A 24540-nucleotide genomic window follows, 5' to 3' on the forward strand; every position below is an offset into this window, starting at 1 on the left:
CCCTCTGGGCAAGACAGACATTGACAAACTGGAGCAAATCCAGCGAAGGGCACCAAGATGACTAGGGGGCTGGAGCACATGACATCTGAGGAGAGGCTGAGATAGTTGGTCTGTTCAGCCTTGAGAGAAGAAGGCTTGGTGGAATCTCATTGCTGTCCTCAGCTGCCTAACAGGAGGATACAGAGAAGCCAGATTTTTTGTAAAGGCACATGGTAATAGGACGAGAGGCAACAGGCGCAAGTTGGAACACAGGCAATTCCAATTAAATGGAAAGGAAAATTATGTGCTGTGAAGGTGGTCAAAAACTGGAACAGGTTGCCCAGAGAGGCTGTGAAGTCTCCATCTTTGAAGATGTTAAAAGCTGTCTGTGCAAAGCTGTGAGCAACCCAACAAAGTTTGACCAGCTTTGAGTACGGCATTGGACTGGATGACCTCCAAAAGTCCCTTCCAACCTAAATTATTCTATGATTCTGTGTCATTGATTTATGCATTAAGGAGCTATTTAAGGGGCCTCTGTAATTCTGCATGTTTTCCTCTCTAGTTGAAAGTCTCCATGTTGCTGTAACAACATCACAAGTGAGTGAAACAGACAGATCACCAGAGGAAAGTATTGAAGAATTAAGTGTGAAGCACAGATTTAGTGCCAATGAAATCTTGGAATCTGTTCCTGGTGGTGAGTAAAATTTGATGCTTTTACATATTCAGAGTGCTAAAATAATTGATACCGGATTGTTTTTTTGGAAAGGTTTCTCAGTCTATGGCAGAATCAATAGAAAATAATGTAATAGAAGTTGTCTTTGGGCAAATGCTCAGATAGTGTAAATTGTCATATAGCTTCATTGAAGTAAATGGATGGTTTGCATCCACTGCACCTTTTCCATAGCACGTGCCTGCATTTAGCAATATTGAGTCAGATTTGCCTGACTCAATACACTCATACACTTTCTCGTCATTGTTGCTTAGCTCCACAGCAGATCTATATTGCAGTATAGGCCATTTCCCAAGTCAGTCAATTTTTGTCAGAAGGTCTGAAAACCAGGATTGACATCCCAATAATTTCAGCTGTAAAAGGTATAGCATGGATTTCTTGCAACAAAAATGCAAATAAAGTCCTGTAAAAACCATTGCTGCAGAGCATTTTTAGTGATATGGCTATACTTATCTCCAAACTTTCGTAAATTAAACATTACTAATTTTTAAGGTAGGAAAACTGGCTTGTCCCACCTGTGCCATCCAGGCTTCCAAATTTGTTTTTCCCTAGTCTAGAATCCATTATGTAACTCCAAATTACATAAATCTCCTCTGTTTTCAGCATCCTGTGAGTAGCTGTAAAAATGTGCCTTTTGTTTCTCTAGTCAGAATATGGTTTGATACCTTTCTCTTTATTTGTTAGATGCAGAAATAAAAGAAGTTGAAGAATCATCTGAAGTCGATCTCAGTGTTGAAAAGGAAATGGCAGGTGCCAATCTAGAGCATAAGGTATTATAACCAATTTTTCTTCCTGTGTTGCACATAGCACTCTGAGCACTGGGAATGTAAATGCTGTCCAAATTTTTATGGGGTATCTAAAGACTGTTCCAAAACACAAAGCACATTTCACCCAAATCCAGATAATTTAATTTAATAGAGGTCACTGCAATTAATAATGAATTTTTAAAAAGCAATCATAAACAGTCCAAACGCGGAACAATTTTCCTGCCAGGTTTACAGATCGGTGGGTTGTAGTAACAGCCACAATGTTTTTGTACTGCCACTTAAGAGCCTGGTTCGCTGCTGTCACCATTCAATACATCCATCTCTATGAAGCTGACAATGGTATTCCCTCTACTCCCTCCTCCTATTCACAGGATGATGAAAGTCTCCTACAATGACAGAGACCTCAGCTAATGCAAGGAAGACTTATGCATTGGAAGAACTTCGTCCTGAGAACAAGCACAATAAAATAGGATGGATTGTCTTACACCAGCTTGCTTCAGAATTTTGAATTAAAACAAAGTGGAGCAATTAGAGAATAGAAGAGAAACTGCCCATTTTTCAAAGTCCCATAACTCATAAACAAATCTGGGGAAACAGCAGAAACAAAAGTCAGTTCTGGGCAAAATTAGGGATGGCAAATTTCATGTAGCAGCAGAATGTTGGAGTAAGAGCAGTATGAATTACTGTGTGGAAATAAACTGAACTGTAATTAATTGTGGAGTCCTTAGGTGGAGAAGCAGGACCACAAAAGGAATAAAGAGGAGAGACAAGAATAGAAGATACATGACTTGAAATGGAAAGCAAAGTTTGCTAGGAAAGGCGATACTTAGCGTACTGTCTTTGCGTCAGACCTGAAAGAGGGCTTGTGTGCCTGAAACCTTGGGGGTTTTTCTCTAGCTAGTTCTGGAAGACTCTTGCTAATAGACTGATCTCCCTATAACCTTGCCTCGTGTTCAGCTCTAGGTCATCTTACTTACCAGACTGCTGTGTTAACAGGGAGTAGGAAGAAGAGTGAGTGTGGAAAAAATGGGATGAAAACAGAAGTCGAAGTGAGGGAGCACAGAAGCTAGGTGAGGGGAAATAAAATAACCTAATAGAAGCTCAGGGGGCTCAGATCTAGCCCATTAAAGGTTCCAGTAGCTCCACATGAGAACGTTGCCATTGAGGATATAGAGAACACAGAGCCAGGCTTTTCTCAGGGGTGCACAGCAAAAGGATCAGCATCCAAGATTACAGATTGCAGCAAGGGAAATTCTGACTGTGTCTAATGAAGAAAGTCACCATGAGGGTATCAAGCAGGAACAGGTTGTCCAGAGGGGTTGTGGGGTCTCCATCCTTGGAGGTTTCCCGGATTTGACTGGGGAGAAGGCCCTGAGCAAACTCATGTAACTTTGAAGCTAGCCCTGCTTTGAGCTGCAGCTTGCACTAGAGGGGTCTGCAGCAAACTTTTCCACCCTAACTTGTTATTCTGGTCTGGCCAATTATTTGGGCAAGACTTACGTCACAGCTTACCATGTCAGAATCAGACTTAACCAGGAGGTGGCAGAACGAGCAAACAAAAGAGGCCAGGCAAGGGCTTTCAGGGACGGAGGATGTTCTCCTGCCTGCCTTCTGTCGCTGGGTGTGCAGTCCTGGGCTTGTGGGGTGGCAGCACCGGGCTCAAACCAGCTAGCCTGGGAAACCAAGAGCCAGAAGGACAGAATGAAAGCCCCCGGCTCGGGGGTTTAAATGCTGCCCAAGCGTCAGAAGGAAGATCGTTGCCTGTGCAACACAGGGTGTCCCAAGCAGGCAGCAGTGGGAGGTGGTCCCCATCTTGTACCCCCTGCTCCTGCCTGGTAATCACATCTCCGGGGGGTTGTCTGAGGCACTGTGCACGCAGCTGCCCTGCGATCTGACCGTCCTCATCTCTGCTGCTGCTTATCTCTCTGAACCAAGGTGCTAGGAAAGAGTGGCAGGGAGGTGACGGTGGCCCGCAGCACAGGTTAAACAGCTGAATATATTGCTTCGGACCTAGCCGGACCTACAGGGCTTGTGCTGAAGCTTGTGCTGAAGGTGGAGCTGCAATGCTGTTGTTGCCCTGGCTAGCTTGACTAAACCTGCCTTGGGCTCATCCCCCAGCGCTCAAGTGGTGCTGCAGTGAGGAGACCAGAGGTGCTTGGGCTGGCCACTTGCCACCCCTTGGCCGTGCCAAAGCCAGTTAAGCCTTCAATCCCCCTGTACACCTCCTTAATTAAATTAAAAAGGGCTTCAAAAACTGAAAAAAACCCTACTCTTGTTCAGCATGCGGGCTCTCCTTTGTACACTCACTCTTCCTCACCCTGCCTTCTCCTCTCTCTCCCTCTTGGTCCTGCTTTTCCTCCTTGCCCGCTGCTCATCTTGGCTGCCCAGCAAAAGGGAAGCAGAGCTCCCTTGTGTCAGTCCTTGCGCTGCACAGAGGCATCCGTGCAAGGTCCTCTGCTCCTCACAGCAGAGCCCAGCAGTTATGTGGCTTGAGGGTGCAGTGAGAAGCGGAGGAGAAGGTGAAGATGTGGAGAAGGAATGGAGGGAAGTACTGAAGGGAGATAATGAGGGAGAGGAGTGGAGGAAATGCTGCAGCTGGTGCTCCCTTTCCCCCTAGCTTGTCTGCATTGAGCTGTGTTTCGGGGCCTGGCCTTTTTCATCTTCATTTTCAGCTATCGCAGCTAAATGGAGCAGCTGCTTTGCTCTCTGTGGTGGAAAATGAGGCTCAGTAGAGAACTTAGGAGAATCAGAGAGAGAGCAAATATTCCCCAAACCCTCCTCTGCTCCTCTGAAAAAAAAATGAGAAAAATCATACAGGAAGTCTTTTCAGCGTAGCCTCAGAAGGGATTGTGTTTTATTTCTCCACTGTTTCACCTTACCTGTCTCAGAGGAGCTGTTCTTCATGCTGAAGGGATTATGGGTGGCTTCACCCCATAAATTTAGAAAGCTTCTTAGGAAAAGGGAGCAGGGTGGAAAGTGTGAAGTGGCTGAGCCTCGCTGCAGTGGACACGGTAACCACGCTGCTGCGTTTTGCAGAGTATAGCAGGCAGGCAGCCTTTCCTCAGCGCCCCACAGCACATCTAAGGCTTTCGCTGTAACCCACTAATGTGACTTCTGCTAGCTTCTTGCTACATTAATAGCTCTGTTTTTGAAGAGTCCTGTGCTGTTTCATCCTGCTATAAGTAATCTAAACCCACTGTACTGTATATACTGAAGTCTGGTTACTGTATTTCAGAACTGTCAAGTACACAAAGAATGAATGGAAATGTCTTTTCTGTGTAGCATTAGTCATGAGAGGATTAAAATTGTGGATGAAATATTTTTGTTTTTACAGTTGTGCTTAGAATCTCTAGTGATTTCCACGGAAACTCCAGTGTTGATGAATTATTAGTCTTCGTAGGTTATTGCTTCTGTCTTTTTTCACATATCTACAAAAAGGTTTGATTCAGCACTGCATATATTAGTGATATAAATGTCTCCACTAGTTAAAAAAAAAATAAATTACCTAGATAATACAATTCTAAAGTTAAAAACTGCTTTTTAAAACAACATCTGTTTATTTTAGGGAGGAAGTATGAGTTTCCCAGGATCTACAGGGACAGAGGTGAGTTTATTTAAACCCCAGACAGAATGTAGTAACTATTTAGTTAACAGTGGTCAAACCTTTGAAAATCCTTCTCTTTTATTTTCTAGATTGTACAAGCAATCCAGAACTTAACCCGTCTCTTGTACAGCATACAGGTGACTACTCCACTGCTAACTTTGTAGAGTAATTAGTCTCAATAATTTACTTCTTAAGGTTTGTTTTCATCGTGCCCTACTTTTAGACATTATGTCAGTGGATACTTATTTCTACCGACTGTTGCGTAAGTTGTCATATAATATATTTTTATTCTATTCAGTGGTAGGTTTCTTTTAAGAACTGAATAATGCTTGCTTGCTTGGAGATCAATCCCCCCCCAGAAAGGATGTATGTACAGTCCAAAAATCTATGGGGAAAGTAAAACAACGGCTCTAACTGAACTAATGTCATTTCATGTACAGATTTCTGAAATTATAGTTCAAAATATTGAAAAAATTTCGTATTTTGTTTAGAATATTCTCCTGGCTACTAGTAAACAGTGCCTCTGCCACTTAGGTAGCAAACTCAACCCATTTTAGGTATTTCAGTCTCAATTATTGTGTATATTCTGTAGGGCCTTAGTGTGAAGTTTTTGCCTCTTTCATGCTAAGTTTGAACGTTTTAACTTATTTTTTCTTATTTAGGTGCAGTTTCATAGTTTTATTTTGAAATGTTTCATTTGAGTATGTTTAATTTTTAGACCCTCTCAACATTAGCATATTTTATAATAATCCTAGAAACCTTGGGCTTAGAAGTTAAGTGGATTGAAGCAATGCAAAAGCAAAATAAAAAGCTTGTAATTCAGGCAAAATTTTTGAAAAATTGAAAAACAGATAGCTTAACACCAGAGGGGCAGTAAAGTAAGGCTTGGGATCATGCCTTAATTGTTCAGACCATGAATTGGCAGTATAGGTGAGAGAAACAAGCAGAGGATCCTGTCCTTGCCCTGTTTACAAATGACTGGAACTGACCCAATACTGGAGGAAGAGCCAAGAAAAGTGGGAATTGCACATTGCATAAAGTTAAAAACTCTTTCTGAGGTGGATGACATGGGGTAACGGGGCTGTGGGAATTCTCTGGGAATGTCTGCTGAAGTAGATTCCCACGTCAGCTCTTGAAGATAGGCTGTGCAATAAGTGCCCCAGCAGATCTAGGGCTTTCTTGCTTTTCTTTCTTCTTAATCCCAGCTATTTATTTTTGTGTTATTGGAGGATGTCACAATCTTTAATGCAAACAATATCACAACGTCCTTGTGAAGGACGGAATATAGCGCTCTCGGCTGTAAAATAAACTATTGAAACGTCAAAACTGAAATCATTACTATACTGCAGATTTCTGCCGGCACCGGTGTCTCGGTCGGGTGCATGTAGCAGTACAGTCCTGATGACATGGCTATGTTGGCAGGTGCCTGTAGGACTAATGTTAGTAGGACTGCGCTGTTGCAGGTTAGCAAGGAGAGCCTTAGGTTTGGCGTGAGCTATACTGGAAACAGTACAGTTTTAACTGTATAAGCCACGACTGTGTTAGGAATACTTTGTTGAGTGTAGCATTCCCAGTGCCTTAATACCCTCTTTAACTATGAAAAATCATTTTTCCTATGTGTCTTAACATTCTCTGACAGAACAGGACCCCAGCTGTAGCTGAAGTGCATATGCACAGCTGTAACATAAACATATAATAATACTAAGTGTAAACCAGAAGCTGTGTTAAAAGTGCTTGCAATGATTGAGTGCTTTTAGAAACATCTCTTGGTAAAGGCATGAACACAGAATTTTCTCTACTTGCATGAGGAATAACCTCCCAAAAAGCATTAAGCGCTGACATTATGGGACGGTGACACATTTTTATATAATGCTTCTATGTAAAAATACAGAAATGGATTAATGCTAATATTTAAACATTTGTGTCCGATTTTGTTGTGGTTTCTAGGCAGCACTAGCTATCCAGGACAGCCACAGAGAGCTCCATAGGTTACTCCTGCAAGAGAATGAGAAGACCGGTCGGGGCCATGGTTCTCGGCTAAACCTCCTTCTGGAACAAGAAAAATACCGGAATCTGGAAAAACAAAGGGTGGAGCTGGCCAACATACACAAACTGAAGCAGCAGTTTCAGCAAAAGCAGCAGCGGTGGCTGCGTGAATGCGACCAGCGGCAGCGGGAGCAGGAGGCGAGGGAGGGCCGGCTGGGGCAACGGGAGAGGGAGTGTGGGTGCCAGGAGGAGCTGCTGGAGAGGAGCCGGCAGGGACTGGCGCTGCAGCTGCAGGAGTACCAGCAGAGCCTAGAGAGGCTCCAGGAGGGCCAGAAAATGGTGGAGCGAGAACGAGACAGTGTGAAAATGCAGAAGAAGCTCCTCTGGCACTGGAAGCATGGTCAACAAAGTAGCCTGTTGTCATCCACAGGGAGCTATGAGGTGTGTGGTTCCCCGCTGTAATTATGTCCCCAACTGCAGACCTAGAGAGACTTTCCTTCACGAATAGACTAGTACGTCTGGGTTTTGTTGGTTGGTAACATAATGAGTGAGCATGTGGGAAGCTGAGGTTCAGGCATATCCAAGGGCTTTGTTTGAACCTCATGAAGTTTAACCAGGGGAAGTGCAAAATCCTGCCCCTGGAAGGAACAACTCTATGCATCAATGTATGCTGGGGGCCACCCAGCTAGAAAGCAGTTTTGCCAAAAATGACCTGTGGGTCCTGGTGGACACCAAGTTGAACATAAGCCAACAATGTGCCCTGGCCACAGAGAAGGCTAAGGTCTCCTGGGCTGCATTAGGCAAAGTATTGCTAGTAGATCAAGGGAGGTGATCCTTCCCCTCTACTCTGGCCACAGCTGGAGTATTGTGCAAAGTTCTGGCACCCCAGTACAACAGAGACATAAAGCTATGGGGGGCTGGAGGGGGGGATGGGTATCTAATGAAGGGCATCAAAGATGTTTGAAGGACTGAGGCATCTCTCCTATGAGGAAAGGCTGAGACTGTTCAGTCTGGAGATTAAAAGGCTCATGGGGGTTCTTATTAATGTATATAAATACCTAAATGGAGGATGTAAAGAGGATGGAGCCAGGCTTTTTTCAGTGGTGCCCAGTGACAGGACCAGAGGCAATGGGCACAAACAGAAAAACAGGAGGTTCCCTCCGAATATCAGGAAACACTTTTTTCCTCTGAGGGTGACTGAGCACTGGCACAGGTTGCCCAGAGAGGTTGTGGAGTCTCCATCCTTGGAGATATTCAAAAGCCGTCTGGACATGGTCCTGGGCACTTGCTGTGGGTGGCTCTGCTTGAGCAGAGGGGTTGGACCCGATGACCTCCAGAAGTCCCTTCCAACCTCAACCATTCTGTGATTTTAAGATGGGTGTCCTACAGAAGCCAAACTCAGGCCAATGGGTACTAAATTGAGGAGATGGAAATTGTAAGTGTGAGAATCTGTGTTTTATTCTGCTTTGCTGCTGTGTTTGCAAGATACATTGTGTCTCCTGCCTCTTGTAGGAAAGCTAAATTATTGTAATGTTTGAGGCATATAAAGCTTTTAGTGAAGTCTTTGGCTGCTGTCCTTGTTGCTGGACAACAGCACAGTCTCCAGTGAGGAACAGTGGCTGCTTCAGGAGTGGGAAATCCATGCTCCCGTGAACCCCATGTGTCAGGCCCTGCTGTCCTGCTCTCCTGAAACAAGCAGCCCCTTAGGGGAAGAGTTGGTGTGTGGCTCCATCCCTAACAGTATAATTCTTTGGAGATGGTCATTATTAGGAGATGCAATTTAAAGTAGCCCTGAAGCTGCTTAAGCATTTAATATCAAAAATGATTAAGTTTTTGTTGAGGGTGAAAGATGGAGGCTGACTCTGACTATCTGGGTGCTCACCAGCCAGGTGGGACCTGGCCTCTAGTCCCTGCCTTGGTGGGTACGATCTTGATTTCCATACTGTTCTCTAAAGCGCCTGAAAATCAAAACATTTTGCCTGGCTTTTGTATATATTGAAAGCTCATTGACCCAAGCTTTTTTTTCCCCTCAGGTTTTCATTTTCACAAGAAAATCTGAAGAGCCTTTCTTCAGGCCATCACCTCCCTAGTTTTTCAGCTGGCAACTGACCCATAACGGGCAGTGACCATTTGGCGTCTAAGCCTGTGCCTGCACGAGGGGCTGAAGGATTGGCCTCTGACCTCCCCCTTTTCATCCGGCGTTTGTGAACACCGTGTGAACATGACTTACCCATATATGCTTGCCCAGCCCAAACAACAAAAGCACTTCTTACTGCTATAGCTTGCAGTACGATTTTGACTTGTTTGGCAGTGCTTAAGAAGTGGGTGATAAAACCAAAACTGAACTTGCCCGTCAACTTTAATGGATGGGACTTCTGAAATCTTTTGAGGAGAGGAAGTTGAAGGACGATAGCCTGATGCAGGGGTGGCCAGGATTGCACAGAGGGAGAGGCAAAATAATGAAATGCTGTATGTCAAAGAGTAGTAGTTCTTAATCTAATATTTAATGTGGAAGAGTACTTGTATTTTTATTTCAAGTAAACTACATGGCTTTGGATGCATTCCAGGCCTTGGGATCGTCTTTGTCCTGCGTTTTCCACTACCATGCTCCTTGCAGCAGCAGAGCTGGCTGTGTGGTTGCCAGTCAGCCAGTATTCCCAGCCCAGTGTTTTTGCCATGACACTGAACCTAGCTAGTTTTGGATGGCCAAAGATTGCAGTAACTCACACTGCTACTCCTGCTTTTTTGTGAGCTCGGCCTTGATAAACACTTGCAGGCAGGGACTCTTTGCAGGAGTTGCATTTTCAGCCCCTGAGAGCCATGGCCGCTTGCTGAAGCTGTTTGCCATCCCCAATTTGACTGCTGCAATCCTGTTCTCTGTGATTCCCTGTCTTCGTGAGGTACAGTGTTATTTTTGGACTGCAGTGTACACAGATTTACATATGTGAAGTGGTACCTCGTTGAGCCATGGGGCAAAATATTAACCCCCTAAAAGGAGTCAGCAGAGCTCAGTGCATCCCAGGTAGCAGCCCTTTGTTATTTGCTATTTGGCAATTATTACTGAGTTTTCCTGTGTTTTGAGGGGAGCTAAGGCAAAATGTACTAGGTTATTGCTGTTTATTCCTGAACGCACATCCAATTTAACATGTTTTGAGGTTAACTTCTGGGAAATTAGCTGACTATTTGCTATGAATCCCCATTGTGTCTGGCAGTTATGTATCCTGGTATAAGGATTCTTTAGGAAGATGCTCGTTGTCATGTGGTTTGATTTTAGATAGTCCTGTGAGGAGCAGAGAGTTGGACTCGATGATCTTTGTGGGTCCCTTTCAACTCGAGATATTCTGTGATTCTATGATTCTGGTGCTGGACAAAGGTGAAAATGCTGTTCTCTGTTTTTTTTTCCCCTTTTGCAGATAATGGGACATAATCAATCGGACAGCTTTCATGGCGAAAATACATTCTACTTAAATGAAGCTGTAGTGTGTGTGTCTCTAAGCAGTCTCAACAGATCAGATTCTTCTCTTGTTTATGAGGATGGTGTGTATGGGCTGAACATCTCAAATTCTGATATAGCAAGGACTAGTGAAAATCAGGTGGACCTCAAAATGGACACTTCTTGTCAGCCAACATTAACCAGTGCACTGTGGAAATCCACTGGTCCTTACCAGCAGATGTCCTTTTCCTGCAAAAGCAACAAGGATGCCTTTAATAATGGTAATTAACACTTTATTTAATTAACAAGTAGTATGGGCAGTTTGCCACCTCTCAGAATGAATAGTCTTAGGAACGAAGACAGCTTGGTGGCGGTGGAAGCAATAGATTTTGCTAAAACAATTGCATGCCACTTTGCAAGCTTGTTGAGGGTAGGTGAGAAAACGAGCAGAAGAGAAATACAGAAAACTTCTGAAAAAAAAACCACAAAACCCCTGTTTGTGTCTGCATAACAGTACTCAGAATGTTGTTCTCTCCAAAGCCTTTTCCAGTGCTTTTTGACTTGTTTTTGTTTTTGCAAGCTGAAGTCACTCTTGCTGTTTCAAGTGCATTTTATTGGCTGTGCATTACTTGATGATTTCTGGTTAGAATAGTTTTTGATTTACCATCTTAAAATTATAATCAGTGGTCAAACACCCTCTTCTTTCTTAATTGAGAATGAAATGAAAATATCTTGAAAGACTCTGTAGTTGTGGAAAGAAAATTACATCACTTCTAAGGGATAACATAATCTTTGACAATAAGTTTCCATGTTGGTAAAAATAGCTCTTACTGCATTACCTTTCTTTATGCTTGTATTTTACCAGAACCCCCAAAAATACATAGATTGCATGGCAGTTAATGCCTACCAAAATGAGTGGAAGAGGCCACCTATCTGAGCACTGCATTGCACTGAAAATTCCCTGAAGGATTTAAAAACATGCTAATGAGAAACTCTAAACTATCTGGATTTTATTTCTCATGTTGCACAATGCTAGTTTTGATCTGACTTGGTGTCTTCATTCTTTCATTATTGTGAGAGTTGTAGAGCAGCATGTAAAAACACAACAGCTAAAAGTCTTAGGGGACAATGGTGCGCTTTTGGTGTAATAGATTAAGTAGTCTGGTGGGGTTTTCCTGCGCAGTTGTGAAATTCAGCTGAGACGTGGCAAGTCAGCACTGCAGCACTGCCCAAGCTCCCATTTTTCTGCAGCTGGCAGTGCAGGATGACTTCTGTCCTCACACCAGCTGCATGCAGGTCAGGTCACAGCAAAGACCAGTGAGCAGCAGGATCAGAAGTTGAAAACATACACAGGTACAATGATTTTTAATTGTCTTAGGTCAAATCTTGAAGTTATTCAAATAAAAAAGTCCTTGATTAAGGAACTTGCTCCTTAGTACTCCTTGTAATGTGTTAAGCAGGCATCCGCTACAGCCTCACTAGTCCTTGCTACATGGATTGCCAAAAGAGCATTTTATAATCAAAGGTAGGGCATGCTAGTCTCATCACCACAATCAGCAAACCAAGCTGATTAGTGAAAGAGATTAATATTTCTAAAAATGCCTAAATAATTAGCCTGGTGAAACTTGTTCTAGTTTGACTGAAGTTGTCATTTTAGTAATAGGTTAGCTAAGCTAGTGCAAATTTGAAAAGGAACACATATGTGGGTTTAAACCTCTCAAAAGCGGATTAGCTTGCACTGGCAAATGTTCAGATGCAAGCTAACCAGTATACTTTCTATTGAGCCCACATGAGAGCATCTGGTTTAATTAAACTGGCTTGTACCAGTTTAATTGCACTGATTCTAAGATAAGCTGGTGAAGCTTTTGTATATAAAGATGCCCTTCACCTACAATGGGCCAGCTTTGTGTTCAGCTGCTGTCACTGCATCTTGTGTAGACATTCTTCTCTTGCCCTAGTAACAGGGCACCAGTGCAGTCCCAGCAGCTTGGGGTCCAGCACTGGTTACAAAGCCTGGCCACGAGGTAGAGTAACAGGCTAGTGTAAGTCTCTGGGTACGTCATGTCCGTAAAACCTGCATTTACTGCCTTGATTGAGTCACAAGGTGCCTTTGGCAAAGCAGTGCAGCAAATCCTTGCAGCATCCTGATGGTGCGGATGGTGCTGCGAAGCCCCTCAGTGCATTGCTAGAGCAGGCAGGGCTGGGAGCCTCCCCCCAGAGAGATGTGCCATCACGTTCCACAGTCGCATTTGTGATTCGGAGGGTGACATCTAATTTATGCTCTGCTTGTGCAGTGCATGAGCGTGCACGATTCAGACTTGCTTCTGTCATGCATCAGGAGCCGCCGTATGGGGTGCGGGGAATGAGAAGAACGCTGAACTTCCCCCTGAAAGACAGATGGCATCCGAAGCCCCAGCAAATGGCTTTGCACATGGAAATGAAGTAGATCACTTGTTCCTAGGCAATGTGAATGAAGCTGAGCAGTACAAACGTTTTGTACAAGGAAGCTGATTTCCTTTTTGTTGGGTTTTTTTGGCCGTGCTTTTTCCCCAGAGAGTTTAGCAAAGTTTAGGAAGATCTCTGACCTTGTGCCTCCATTTCCTGACACCTCTGCAGGATATAGTCAGTTCCGATCACTGTGAAGGAAAACCAACAGAGATGCAATGAGAGAAAGACTAGAAAGAATTTGAAAGTTAGCTGAAACTTTTAGTATTTTCATGTGGATGAATGTCTCATGACATTGTCTGGCATTTTTCAACCAGCTCTATGTATAAAGTCTCATAATCATCTTTCAAAAAACATTCCTAAATAATAAGTCAAAATAGAACTAAGAAACAAATACTGAGTATGGTTTACTGGAAATAGCCACGTACCAGATACATACATGGCCAGATCTTGCATATAGTAAGTTTTGTGTGTACACAAAAGGAATTTCTTGGTTTTGATTAATTTTCCTAGAATTATCAGGCATCCTGTAAGAAGTCTGGTCTGTCAAAAAAAATCCTTAAATTATTTAATGAGAAGCACACCTGAACATGTTGTCAAGGAGTTAATCACGCTGCATTCTACCATATGCAATTTAGGTTCATACATATACTCAAATGGAAACGGCTACATTCCTCCAGTGGATAATTTTCCATTCATATTTTCTAAGGTAAGACATATGTCTCTTCACATAGCTAGCATCATGATTATACATCATTGTTTTATGTGTATGGGAGGGAACTTTACTAAAAACCTTGGGGCAAGTTCCCACAAAGCTGAAACTGGCAAAAGTACACTCACTAGAAAAGGTGTGTCAGTCAACAGGAGGAAAATATGATTGAAAGAAAAATGTGTTAATGCTTTACACAAATGGTTATGAAATTATCTGCTTGAAAGAAGACAAGTACTTTGGCTAATTAGGAATCAGGGGAAGTATAGGTTTTGTGTCAGACTAGACTGAGAATTGAATAAATTACTCTTGCATTTAATTGACATGTCAGTTAACTAGCTGAAGTGATGCCTAAGGATTTACCTATGGATTCACCTCTTTGATTTCAGGAATCAGTGCAATTTTAATTCATTTAAGCTTTGAAGTGAACAGCATTGTTCGCTGGTACTGCCTTTCAATTTTTTTATTCAGGTGTTGTAGCTACAGGAATAGAGTTGAAAAGGGAAAACCGCACTGAAACTTGATGGTGGGAGGTTTTTTCCCCCAGACATTTACAGTGTTAGCATGAAGGATCTTTATGCATGGTGTAGTGAAAAATATAGTTTAAAACTTTATGGGGAACATCGAAAAACCTGTGATCTCCATAAACAGCCAAATGCAAAACCAGGGAGCAAAAACAGGGCTCTATTTGACTAATGTGATTTTAATCTTTTTTAAAGGACAGAAATTTGTACATATATGCATATAAGCAAATAAGATAGTTTGATTTTGGCAAAATAATCCATTTATCATGGTTTTCATCAAAGAAAATGGTTTCTAGAGATGTAAAACATTTAATTTGCAATAGAAAAAGCAAAACCCTCAGAAACAATGTGTAGTATCCTATTACTCCATTTTTTTTCCTTATTCTTAATAAGAAATTCCCTTCCTATTCCTTAAGGCAGATTGTGCTGATGGTGATTGCTCTATTGAACCTGTTCTTAAAACTGTGGATCAGATTAATTTGATTTAGTTTCCCATTGGTAATTGAGATGATGTTACACGTTATTTTTTGGCTACCTTAACATCGGTTATGGCCTAATGACATTGTATAAAAGTACCTGCATATGTTTGCATCAGGAAGGTTGAGGACGGTACTGTATGGGCCTGGGTCTTTTCTCATATTTGTGTAAGATGAATTTGTTGCAGTCAGAAGAGGTATACCGTGTCAAGCTGATGTGAGTGTGACAAAAACCAGGTGAAATATGCTTTGCACTACAGTGTTAAAAAGCCATCAGACGACGTACAAGCTATTTCCCCGTGGTTCCAAGTCAGCACAGGATTTTGGCAAGGGGCGAAGCTCAGTAACTCAGGGTCTTATTCAGATAAGCATAGCTACTGCTGCCAGCGTGGGAGGTGGTTAATGGGATCCCATATTGAGGACTTTGTTGAATAAGATTGCTTTCATCGCTTGGAAACTGTTGAAATTAATTACTAGCTCCCACAAAAAAAGTCATCACAGATGTGCATATGTTACAGTTGTGAGTTAATTTCTGTACTACTGCTGCTGTATGAACACCTTCTGAGTACATCTGACCCGCTCGTCTTCTGAGCTGGAACGTAATTGTGCCCCGTACAGCACACTTCACACGTGTCCTGTTTAAACAGCATCCTTTGTAGCCAACGGCAGGCCAACCCCTTTCCACCTGTGGAATGGCATGTGAAGATGCTTTTCTGCCTATTTTGATTTTTTTCTGGTGTGTTTCACAACATTTTTAATAGTGCCATTTTTTCACTGTTTGCCCTGCACAGTGAGTGAATTCTTTCTGTTGTTCTTTCACTTGAGAAGAGGGAAGGAGGGAAATCTTTCAAAAGGAGCCTCCTGAGCAGATGTGATATTTTGAGTTACTTTAAACTTTTTGTCTTTTAACTGAGTAGATGCCAAATTGAGAATATGCAATTAATTCCCAATTGCCCTTTCTGCATTCAACATATCCCTTCTACTCTTAGCATGGATGGCTGCATAGGTGAGCACAGAGGCCATTCAGTGCTCAACGTAAGTTATAATGAGAATAAAATGAAATGGAAAGATATAAGAATATGAAGTTGAATAACACCAGCACCCGCATCTCCCAAGTTCAAAATCTTGTTGATTTATTAGAACAAGTAAGATCTTACTTTTAACTCTGCAACAGATAACAGCAAATTTGCCTCCTCTCCGTACTACAGAACACCGAGTTTTGTGCTCTACCATAAGACATCAGTGTCTGTGGGATACTTGGTGGAAGTGAATCACAGGGGAAGTATTTTTTTCCTCTTGGGAATAACACTGCCATTTGTTTAAAGCAGATGGCAAAAGGGATTAAATCACATGGCAGTGTGATACCAAAGTGAAAAATACGTCGTTATATGTCATGTGCAATTAGTATATTTCAAATAACACTTTCTTTTCAGCTCTGCAGTGCTAGAGTTTTGTAGTTCTATTACTAATTTTCTCATCTCAGAATACTTTTTCTCATTTCTGAACATAACCACAGTAGATGCAGCAGTATTACATAACCTTTTAATTAAAGCAGTTAATGATCTTCTGGTTTTATTTTGTACGCTAATGTAAGTACAGAATTTCCTGTGTAATGCTGGTCTGATTTTATTCTTTCTAGTATCTTCTCATTTAGAACTCATTCATTAGGAGGGAAATTTAAAATAGTGCACATCTTTAAGGTGACGAATGGAGTGAAGAGATTGTCCATCCCTGTCTTTTGAGGTACCACTGGTGTAGGTGTATATCTGCACACCATACTCAGGGTTTCATTGCCTGCAGACTTCTTAAACAACAACAGGATGATGGCCAAATTTTTCTCATTTTCCTCATATTTACAGTTCCAGCAACTTCAGTGCAGTGGTTTTTGAAGTCAGTGGAATTACTGGAATCAATGAAACTGGAATTGTTTGGACCATATCTCTTACATGCAGATTATTCTTTACTTAGGTAAGGTTGTTCCAATAGATACGGGTTTCAGGGAAGTAGGAGGGAAAGGAGCACGTTTTGAAGCAGAAGACCCTGGGCAGGGGGTCTTTTGCCAGACAACTGTTCTGCAGTGAAGCAGCTCCAGCGCAGGGTTGTGCAGGGCTGTGACTTTGGCAGCAAGTCTGCAGGGAAAGAGGTGATCTCTCAGGAAAGGCAGTCACAAAACAAGACTCTTGCTAATTGTTGTTTGATGTCAGGAGGACCTTGGGAGGTCCGTGTTTTCCTTAGATAATGTGGTCTGTGGGTGGAGACCTGGTTGCATGCCCTGCTTTAGTACATTAAAAATGTTTTGTGTATGTTTTGTAATGGAGTTAGAGCCTGAAATAGATGCACAAGTATGAATAAATAATGCATCCTAATGGCTGGGAGAAACTGTTTATGAATGATCAAATTTTGCAAGATACTGAGTATGCAAACACACCCTGTAAAATCATGTAGCTGAATCACCAAGCGTATCTGTCTGGCTTATTTTGAAAAGTACAATCTCATTTTAATTATTTAGTATAATACTTTACATATTCCAGGAAATGGCCTGTAGCATGTTGTGTAAAAGTAATGAAGTCTTAGTAATATGAAACCTCCTCAGCAGCATCTGCTGTTAAATATTTATTGAGAAACTGGGGAAGATTGTCTGTCTGTCTTTTACTGGCATTCATCACAGGAGCACCCGATTGCCTTCCACATAAATTATATTGGCTGTAGCCAAACTGCTAGAGGAGATTTCATGGAGTATCTTGTTCTGCCTCCCCAGATGCTATAGAAAAATTTCCTTTGGGTGTAAATTTTTGGTGGGGCAGTAGAGGGGAGGAGCCTTGGTGCTGGAATGGAAGTTGGTTTTAGTTTAATCAAATAGGAAGACTTCCAACAGTCACTTGCCGAGATTCCTTGGGTGTCCCTTGGAAGTTTGATCGAGAGCCGGAACACAAATGATAGACAAATAAATGTGATTTTGCTGTATTTGTTTAGGGTCTGCCATAGAAAAATCAAAGAAACCCATGTGCCTTTAAAAGTCATTGAATATATTCCGAGTTAAAGAATACGTGACAGATAGGGAAACCAGTATATTTGGCAAGGATGAAAAGAGATTTTTCTTTTTTTTTTAATTGAGGTTGAGAATTGCAGGATAGTTGTTGGTGACAGGAAGAACTGCAGAGAAGCTGTCTCCTGTGCAGAGGAACTTGCCGCTACAGCACAGCAGCAATGGGAAGGGGATGAAAGTCCTAAGAAAGGCTTCTGTGTTAAACACGGGCAGTTTTGAACTGAAGGTGACAATGAATGCGGGAGGGTGTTTTAAAACATAGCATCATCTTTTTTCTGTTGTGGGGAAGTGGCCTGCTCTCTGGAGTGGTAGGATGGGACAGAGCTGCAGTGCATGAAGCGAGGGGGTGGGAAGGCACCGGCAGGAGTCGGACCAAAGCAGAGCCGGGGTCTACAGAGGTGCAGCTCTGGGACTAGGGAGGAAGAAAACTTGTAGTAAAGGCAAAGTAGAAGGAAGTGGTGATGAATTCAGGCTTAAGGGTGAGACCAGTGTTGCCCATAGCAGAAAGAAGTGGGAGCAGAAGAAAGGGAAGTGGATCCCAGTACGTTGTGTGCACTCAAGGAAAGCACTTGGCTGAAGGGATGAAGGCACATGCTTATTTGATAATTGTGCTTTTTTCTGGCTTTGATGTACAGTTTTCCCTTTAGCTTTTATGCAAACTGTTTTCACAGCAGTTATATGTTCACAAAGCATTTAGCAAACAATTAGAAAGGGCACCCATTTCAAAATACTCAATCACACCCTGAAACTTCCTATGCTTACGATGCAAAACGTGGGGAATGTGCAACTTTGCAATTTTTGCTGTTTTTTTAATGACTGCAAGAAGCAAACATCAGTGCATGTACTTCCTGCCAACCTGGCTAAAAATGGATAAAAATGGCTGTGCGAATACGCAAACTGCAGTCAAAAATTAGCCACTATGTCCCTGTGTTTTGAGCTCAGGGGAGAACAAGTATCTCTGTGACTATCAGTAAGAGGCTTCTCTCCGATGCTTACTCTTACAGTAATGCCCATATTTTTTCCTGCATTAATCCATAAGCAGCAGCTTCTATTGAAGGGTAAGATTAGCATGTAATTGATTTGAAACAGGTGCTTTGCGTTAATTTTTGCTTCTGCAGGAATTCTACATATTGGCTGAGTATTCCTCTGCCACTTACTTTGAGTTTTGATCTCGTCAGCTTTTATGAGTAAGAAGTGATGGGTCTGGTCTGTTGTTGGGAAACTACCATATAAAACCGAGGTTCTTAGGAGGAGACTTGAGAGTATTTTATAAATGGCCTCCCCCTTTTGGCTTTTGTAACAGAGTTAGGCCCTTCTGCTACTCAAGAAAATATTTGCCGAAGTCCAGAGCACGCTCTTTTGTGTTGCACCTGAAGGACTGGCCAAAAGCTAGGGACAAACCCAATTGTTTGCCAACGTCTTTGATTTAACGTTTGTTTCAAAGCAAATTTGTAGTTTAAAAAAAAAAACCCAAACCATCCATAAAATATGAAGCAAAGTTAATCAGCACAATAATGTCTGTCTGTGCTAACAGAGAGCTCAAGTTTTGATGTGTAAATGTCCCCTTTTGTTTCAAAGGGAGTGAATTCATGCGCCAGAGACACTGTTTTTTCAGAATTAATGCTAACTGTTTCTCTCTTTGGGAGGGAAGGAGAGGAAGCTTCGCTGCAGGGTTTCACCTGCGGGGTGCAAATTGGGACAGTGGGCAAGGGAGGCATGGGGATGTGCTGGCTGGCAGCAGAAAGGGGGGCTGGTTTCATTGTCTGCCGAGTCTTTGGAAACACTGTTTGGGTTTGTAACTTTATGGGATTTCCGTTTCTCCAGCAAACATGGAAGCAGGAGCATTACCTACTGACCGAAGTTTGTTTTGGCTTCAGCCTGCTGGCCAAATGTGTCTTCTGCAGATTATGGGGCGGGGGGAAAGAGCTGCAGCCCCTTTCAGATACACCCGCATTAGACACCCGAAGGCAGCGGCTGCGGGAGTGTCCCCGAGCTTCCCCGCTGCTGCTGTCAGCGACAGCCGAGCCGCCCCTGCCCCGGGAGGGGTGCCCTGCGCGGGCGCGATGCTGCGCTGGGTGGAGCGGTGGCCCCATGCCGGCAGCTGGTCACGTTCCTTGTGATCCTTTGTAGGAAGGGTGTTCTTGGGGTTTTATGGTTATTTTCTCTTGATCATTTGAGTGCAGCTGTGTTTAATGAGCTGGAAAAGAAGTAGGTCAATAAAACATGTGTTCGTTGTTAGCAGAATACCTGTTGGACCATGTGTGTGTCTGTAATTGACCATCTAAAGCTTCAAAGCTTAGCACAAAGACAATTTAATAGGGAATTCATACCTAAATAAATTAATATTAAGCAGAAGCAGACAGCTGGCAGGCAGTATGCCCTGCTAAGGTGAGACTGTGGGTATTTAATGCACAGACAAGTTATGATTTCAAGTCAGACCTATTTTTAAGTCTCTCTTATTGATATGCATTAAAAAACAGCATGCCAAAAATAGTTTAGAAGCCATGTGCTTTAAAGCCAACACAACTGATAACATAGCCATGTAAGTAGGTTAAAATTTTAAATTATTTCAACCTAGGGGCATGCTATGAACTTGACGTTAAAGTGGTATCACTGGCAGTGTCTGAGCTTGAGATGTTTTTAAAATCTTTTCTTTGATAACACCAGTGTTAAAAATAGTGTGTTTACTGGGCTTTAATAACAGAAAAGACAGCTGCATCATCACGTGACTCTAAAACCTGGAGCTTTAAGACAAGTATCAAATAAATGAGTTGGAACCATTATGGAGCTTTATGATAAAGCAGTTTCAGTGGAATAAATGTAGATTTCGTCTTAGCCAAGAATTTGGTCCAAATTCTCTAGACCAAGCTTCTCTAAAGAATTACGAGGTAAAACCTGAAAATTGAATTGCGTTGTTTTACCTAAGCCAACAACTAAACAAAGAAAAGAAACATGCAGAATAATGGCATTTCCAGTAATTTTACCATGATCAAAAAGCCAAAGTACAGACATGAAGACTTGTTGCAGACCTTCTGCAACAACTTTGAATTCTTTCTGTTCTCTGTCTTGTAACAAAAAAAAATGCACCAAAAGCTGATGAGACTAATTAACGTAGGATCTATTACAATCTAATTGCTCACCTGCTTTTTGTCAGAAGAGCTTTTATTCATGAAGGTGCTTGTTTGCCTAAGAAATGCAGCTGCTGATTTTTCACGGGGTTGGGCTGGTTAAAAGTAAATAACAGCATTAAAATTCTCAGATTGATTTCCTCCCTTATTCAGTCAGCTGGGAGATGGATTAGGCTCTTCTTTCCTTCAGGGCCAAAATATTTTTCCCAGTGTTTTTTGAGACCCAGTACCAAATTCAGTTCCTGCTGTGAAATCAGATTTACTGAGGTGCGAAGGCCCAGTTTCGCAATGGTATTTGAGATCTCGACTGCCAGTGAAACTGCCGGGAATTGTCCTCCGATCCTCAAAGCTTACAGATGCCGTTTCTATACCAAGTGGTCTGAAGACGCGTGGCAGCCGCGTGTCCCGGCTGTTCCAGGGCGAAGGGCTGCGCTGCCCCGGCGGGTCCGGTGCTGCCGAGTGGTGTTCCCTCTCTGCCACCAACCATCAGCTCCATAAACAACTGAACCTGCGGTATGGAAAATCCATTGCAAATTGGGAAAGTCTTGGTAGGCACTAGAAAAAGCAGCCAAAACTGATCATAGTGCCTTTCACCAGGAGGAAAGGGAGAGAGGCTGAGGTGCCTGGAGTTCCCTGGGGAATCGCCTGTCGCTAATGGATCTGCATGGAAGCCACTGGGAGCATCACTAGAGACAAAGAGGTGCTGTGGGATTTGCCGGTGGGGACGTTCAGTGGAGCTCATGGGAGTTAGGCTGCTGTTTGCTGTTGAACTGTAATGGCAAATGAGAGCCTGTTACCCTTGAATTCCTTTGAATATCCCAGGCCCAGTAGACTTAGCACTGGTTTTTAGGTGTCTGCTTGTGCTTTGCATTATGCATGAGTGCCAGTGGGGGGATTAACTACGGCAGCTCTGCCATTTCAAACAGCTTTGGCCTGAAGTTGATGTGTCAGCTGTCAGTCCAGATGAACTTGGTATAAAAACTGGTAACAGTTACTATAAATAAATAGTAAAGCCAAAACCTAACACTATATTTAATTTTCAGAGGAGTAATGGTTTTGAGAATCTTTAACATACTTGTTGCTGAAAGTGGCATAAGTCTTTTTTACAAAATTTTATTTTGTTAAGAGGGCCAACATGTGACACAGGTCTCTGAAAGTCACTGCAAATTAATTCAGTGTATACATGCAGTTTCTGCAAAATCCCTGTGGTGAGTTCCCCCCCACCTTCCCTCCTTTTTTTTTTTTTTTTTTTTTTTTTTTTTGTGGAAACAGCTGGGAAGGAAAAAACCCCGAGTATCCAACCCAGCCTGACCTCAGAGCTGACCTAGTTTTGAGCAGGAGTTTGAACCAGAGGCCTCCAAAGATCCCTTCCAACTCGAATTATCCTGTGATGCTGTGAAATTAGGGTCAGAGCTGGAGGAGAAAAACTGAGGGCTTTCTATTAAAAACACAGAGGCTTGAGAGGGTTTTTTGCCTGGAGTGTTTCCTAGTGCCTTGATAATGTCTTCCTATCCTTCCCATAATCATCACTGTGGGCACTCCAAGCTTACCTGAAGAGCTCTGATCCTGGGGAGAGAGAGGAAGGGTGAAGGAGAAAATCCGTGGCATTTATTTGATGTGGAAGTGCTTATATCGTATGACAACAGACAGAAGGTGAGAATCAGTGAGTTGTTTACTTGGCTTTTGTATTCCCCTCCCCCGCCTCCGGAGGATGGGCTGTGTTTGTTTTGGTATGTAGTGATCTCGAATTCCTGCAAATGCCATTGCTTTGTCCTTCACCTTCCCAGCAGTTCATGCGATGCCACTAATCCTGTCTCTTAGTGGCACAGGAAGGGTAGGGTATGGTAGTTAGGATGCGGAATGCCACTTTTTTCCCATTTCCTGTACAACGTTAGCAGGTTTTTAGCCAGGAGCTGTCGTTTCTCTGAGTTTGGACCCAGACCCCGTTTGGAGAACTGAGGTCCCCTTAGAAACTCCCGTGAGAGCTGGCCCCGCACACTGCAGGCCTGCAGTCTGCCATTATTGTTATATTTAGGTTGCCTAGAAAGGCACTTTTATGTTGGGGTGTCGAGTGTCTCTCTGCAGTTTCCTGATACCTATCCTCATGGTACCAGAGCTAAACTCATCGAAAACGGGGAAAAAATTGGATTTGTTTTTAATGTTGGATTTGGCAGTATGTGTCTGTGTGCATGAGACAATTTGTGATTTTTTCCAGAATTCAGTAGAAACAGCCTCTAATTCCTTCTGAGAAAGTTGGTGGGAGACACAGGGAATGCCTGGATTTTCTTTATGTAATGAAATGGTCTCAGCTAAGATAAAAAGGAGAAAAAGCTGGACTTAAGTGGTATTTTGTGCTGCGGTCTGGCACTGCTGGGCTGAACAGGCTACACGGTCCCAAAATGTTGAAGTGCTATCACAGATCACCTAATACCTGGCCTCCAGCCTCAAGCACATCCCTTTTTGCTGCGGAGTTTGACCAGCCCAACCTTGAAAGAGTGGATTTTTCTGGTCTGCTGTTCAGTTTTGTCCAGGGTATACATGGTGCGGCTGAGGATCTGGCTCTGGCTCTTTAGGAAGAAGTTACCTGGAGCGTTGTAGGAGAAATAAATTTTGCATAACTGAGAAGCAGTTAAAGGGTGTTTCAGTTTGCACATAAACTCCAGGGGCTGGGATGTGGTGAGATGCCGACAGCCCTTGGCCGCTGCAGAAGTGGGAGGGTGCGGGGAGCTGGGAGTCTCCTAGAAGACCCTGTGGAAGCGTCAGAGCTACAGCTCAGCTTCATTAAAGCTTTGGAAATCTGGCCATGTTTTCTGCACTTTTATAAATATGAAGGAAAAATTGTGTTCCTCAGGTGTAAATGAGCAAGAGGAAGGCTGTGGCCAGGTACAGTCACCTTTGCTTGTCCCTTCTGTGCAAGGGGTGCAGGATGGAGGCAGCGGGCAGAGCCCAGCCTAGGCAGGGGCCGCGGGAGCGCTTTTGCTGGGTGCTGGTGATGTGGGTGCTGGTCTGGTGGGCGCGCTGTTGAGCTGAACACAGCCTGCCCGAGCATCACTCGGCAGGTTGGAAGGGAGCAGAAGAAAGGACAAGTAAATGCTGAGTTTAAAGAAAGGGAATAATACAAAACTCATTTTGTGGCTGATGCTGGCAGGTGAGTTACAGTCACAACAAAGGAGGCTCATAAAAGGCCGATGGTCCCTATTTACCTGGCTCATGATCCATTCCGAGTTCTGAATGTCAGTCACAGTGCAGCAGAGAACGGGGCTGGGGAGGTTCCTGTGGTGCCCTGGCTGCCTGGGGAGCATGGGAGAGCTTCCTGCCCATCGCTTTCGGGTAGCAGCCCCCTTCTCCAGCCCTCCTCTGCCTTGCTGTCTACATGGATAATTGTTTTGTTCTCCTTTTTTTTTTTTTTTTTGAGCATCCTCAGCTCTCAGAGTTCTTTAGTAGGCAGCAGCTGATGCGTTCAAGGCTGGCTCTGGAGGGTTCTTCCCGGTTTTGGGAGAGTATTTAAAAAGGAGGATTTCTCCCACCATTCTGCTGCTTGGGGCCAAGGGCAGCCCATTTCCCTGTGCTGCTCGGGGGAGGCTTCTTGGCAGCTGTCGCTGCTCTGCATAACAAGAACTGGTGCTGGCTGGCGGATCGGTCCGCTTTCCCCACTCTCCCTTCACCTGAGGCTGTTATTGCCAATTCTGGCAGTTCTTCCACCCTCCCCGAGC

General features: G+C 43.2%; 1 protein-coding gene across 1 annotated transcript in view; it reads left to right on the forward strand.

The window, feature by feature from the left end:
• ARHGEF28 (Rho guanine nucleotide exchange factor 28) overlaps positions 1–24540 on the forward strand; it is a 125806-nt gene that overhangs the window by 97153 nt on the left and 4113 nt on the right. Inside the window, exons 31-36 of the mRNA XM_075138496.1 lie at positions 542–673; positions 1394–1479; positions 5042–5080; positions 5170–5217; positions 7028–7507; positions 10480–10780. Of these exons, the coding sequence (XP_074994597.1) occupies positions 542–673; positions 1394–1479; positions 5042–5080; positions 5170–5217; positions 7028–7507; positions 10480–10780 (1086 nt within the window). The remainder of the gene's footprint in view (positions 1–541; positions 674–1393; positions 1480–5041; positions 5081–5169; positions 5218–7027; positions 7508–10479; positions 10781–24540) is intronic.

Source organism: Calonectris borealis, chromosome Z (genome assembly GCF_964195595.1).
Source record: "Calonectris borealis chromosome Z, bCalBor7.hap1.2, whole genome shotgun sequence".
NCBI classification, from domain to species: domain Eukaryota; kingdom Metazoa; phylum Chordata; class Aves; order Procellariiformes; family Procellariidae; genus Calonectris; species Calonectris borealis.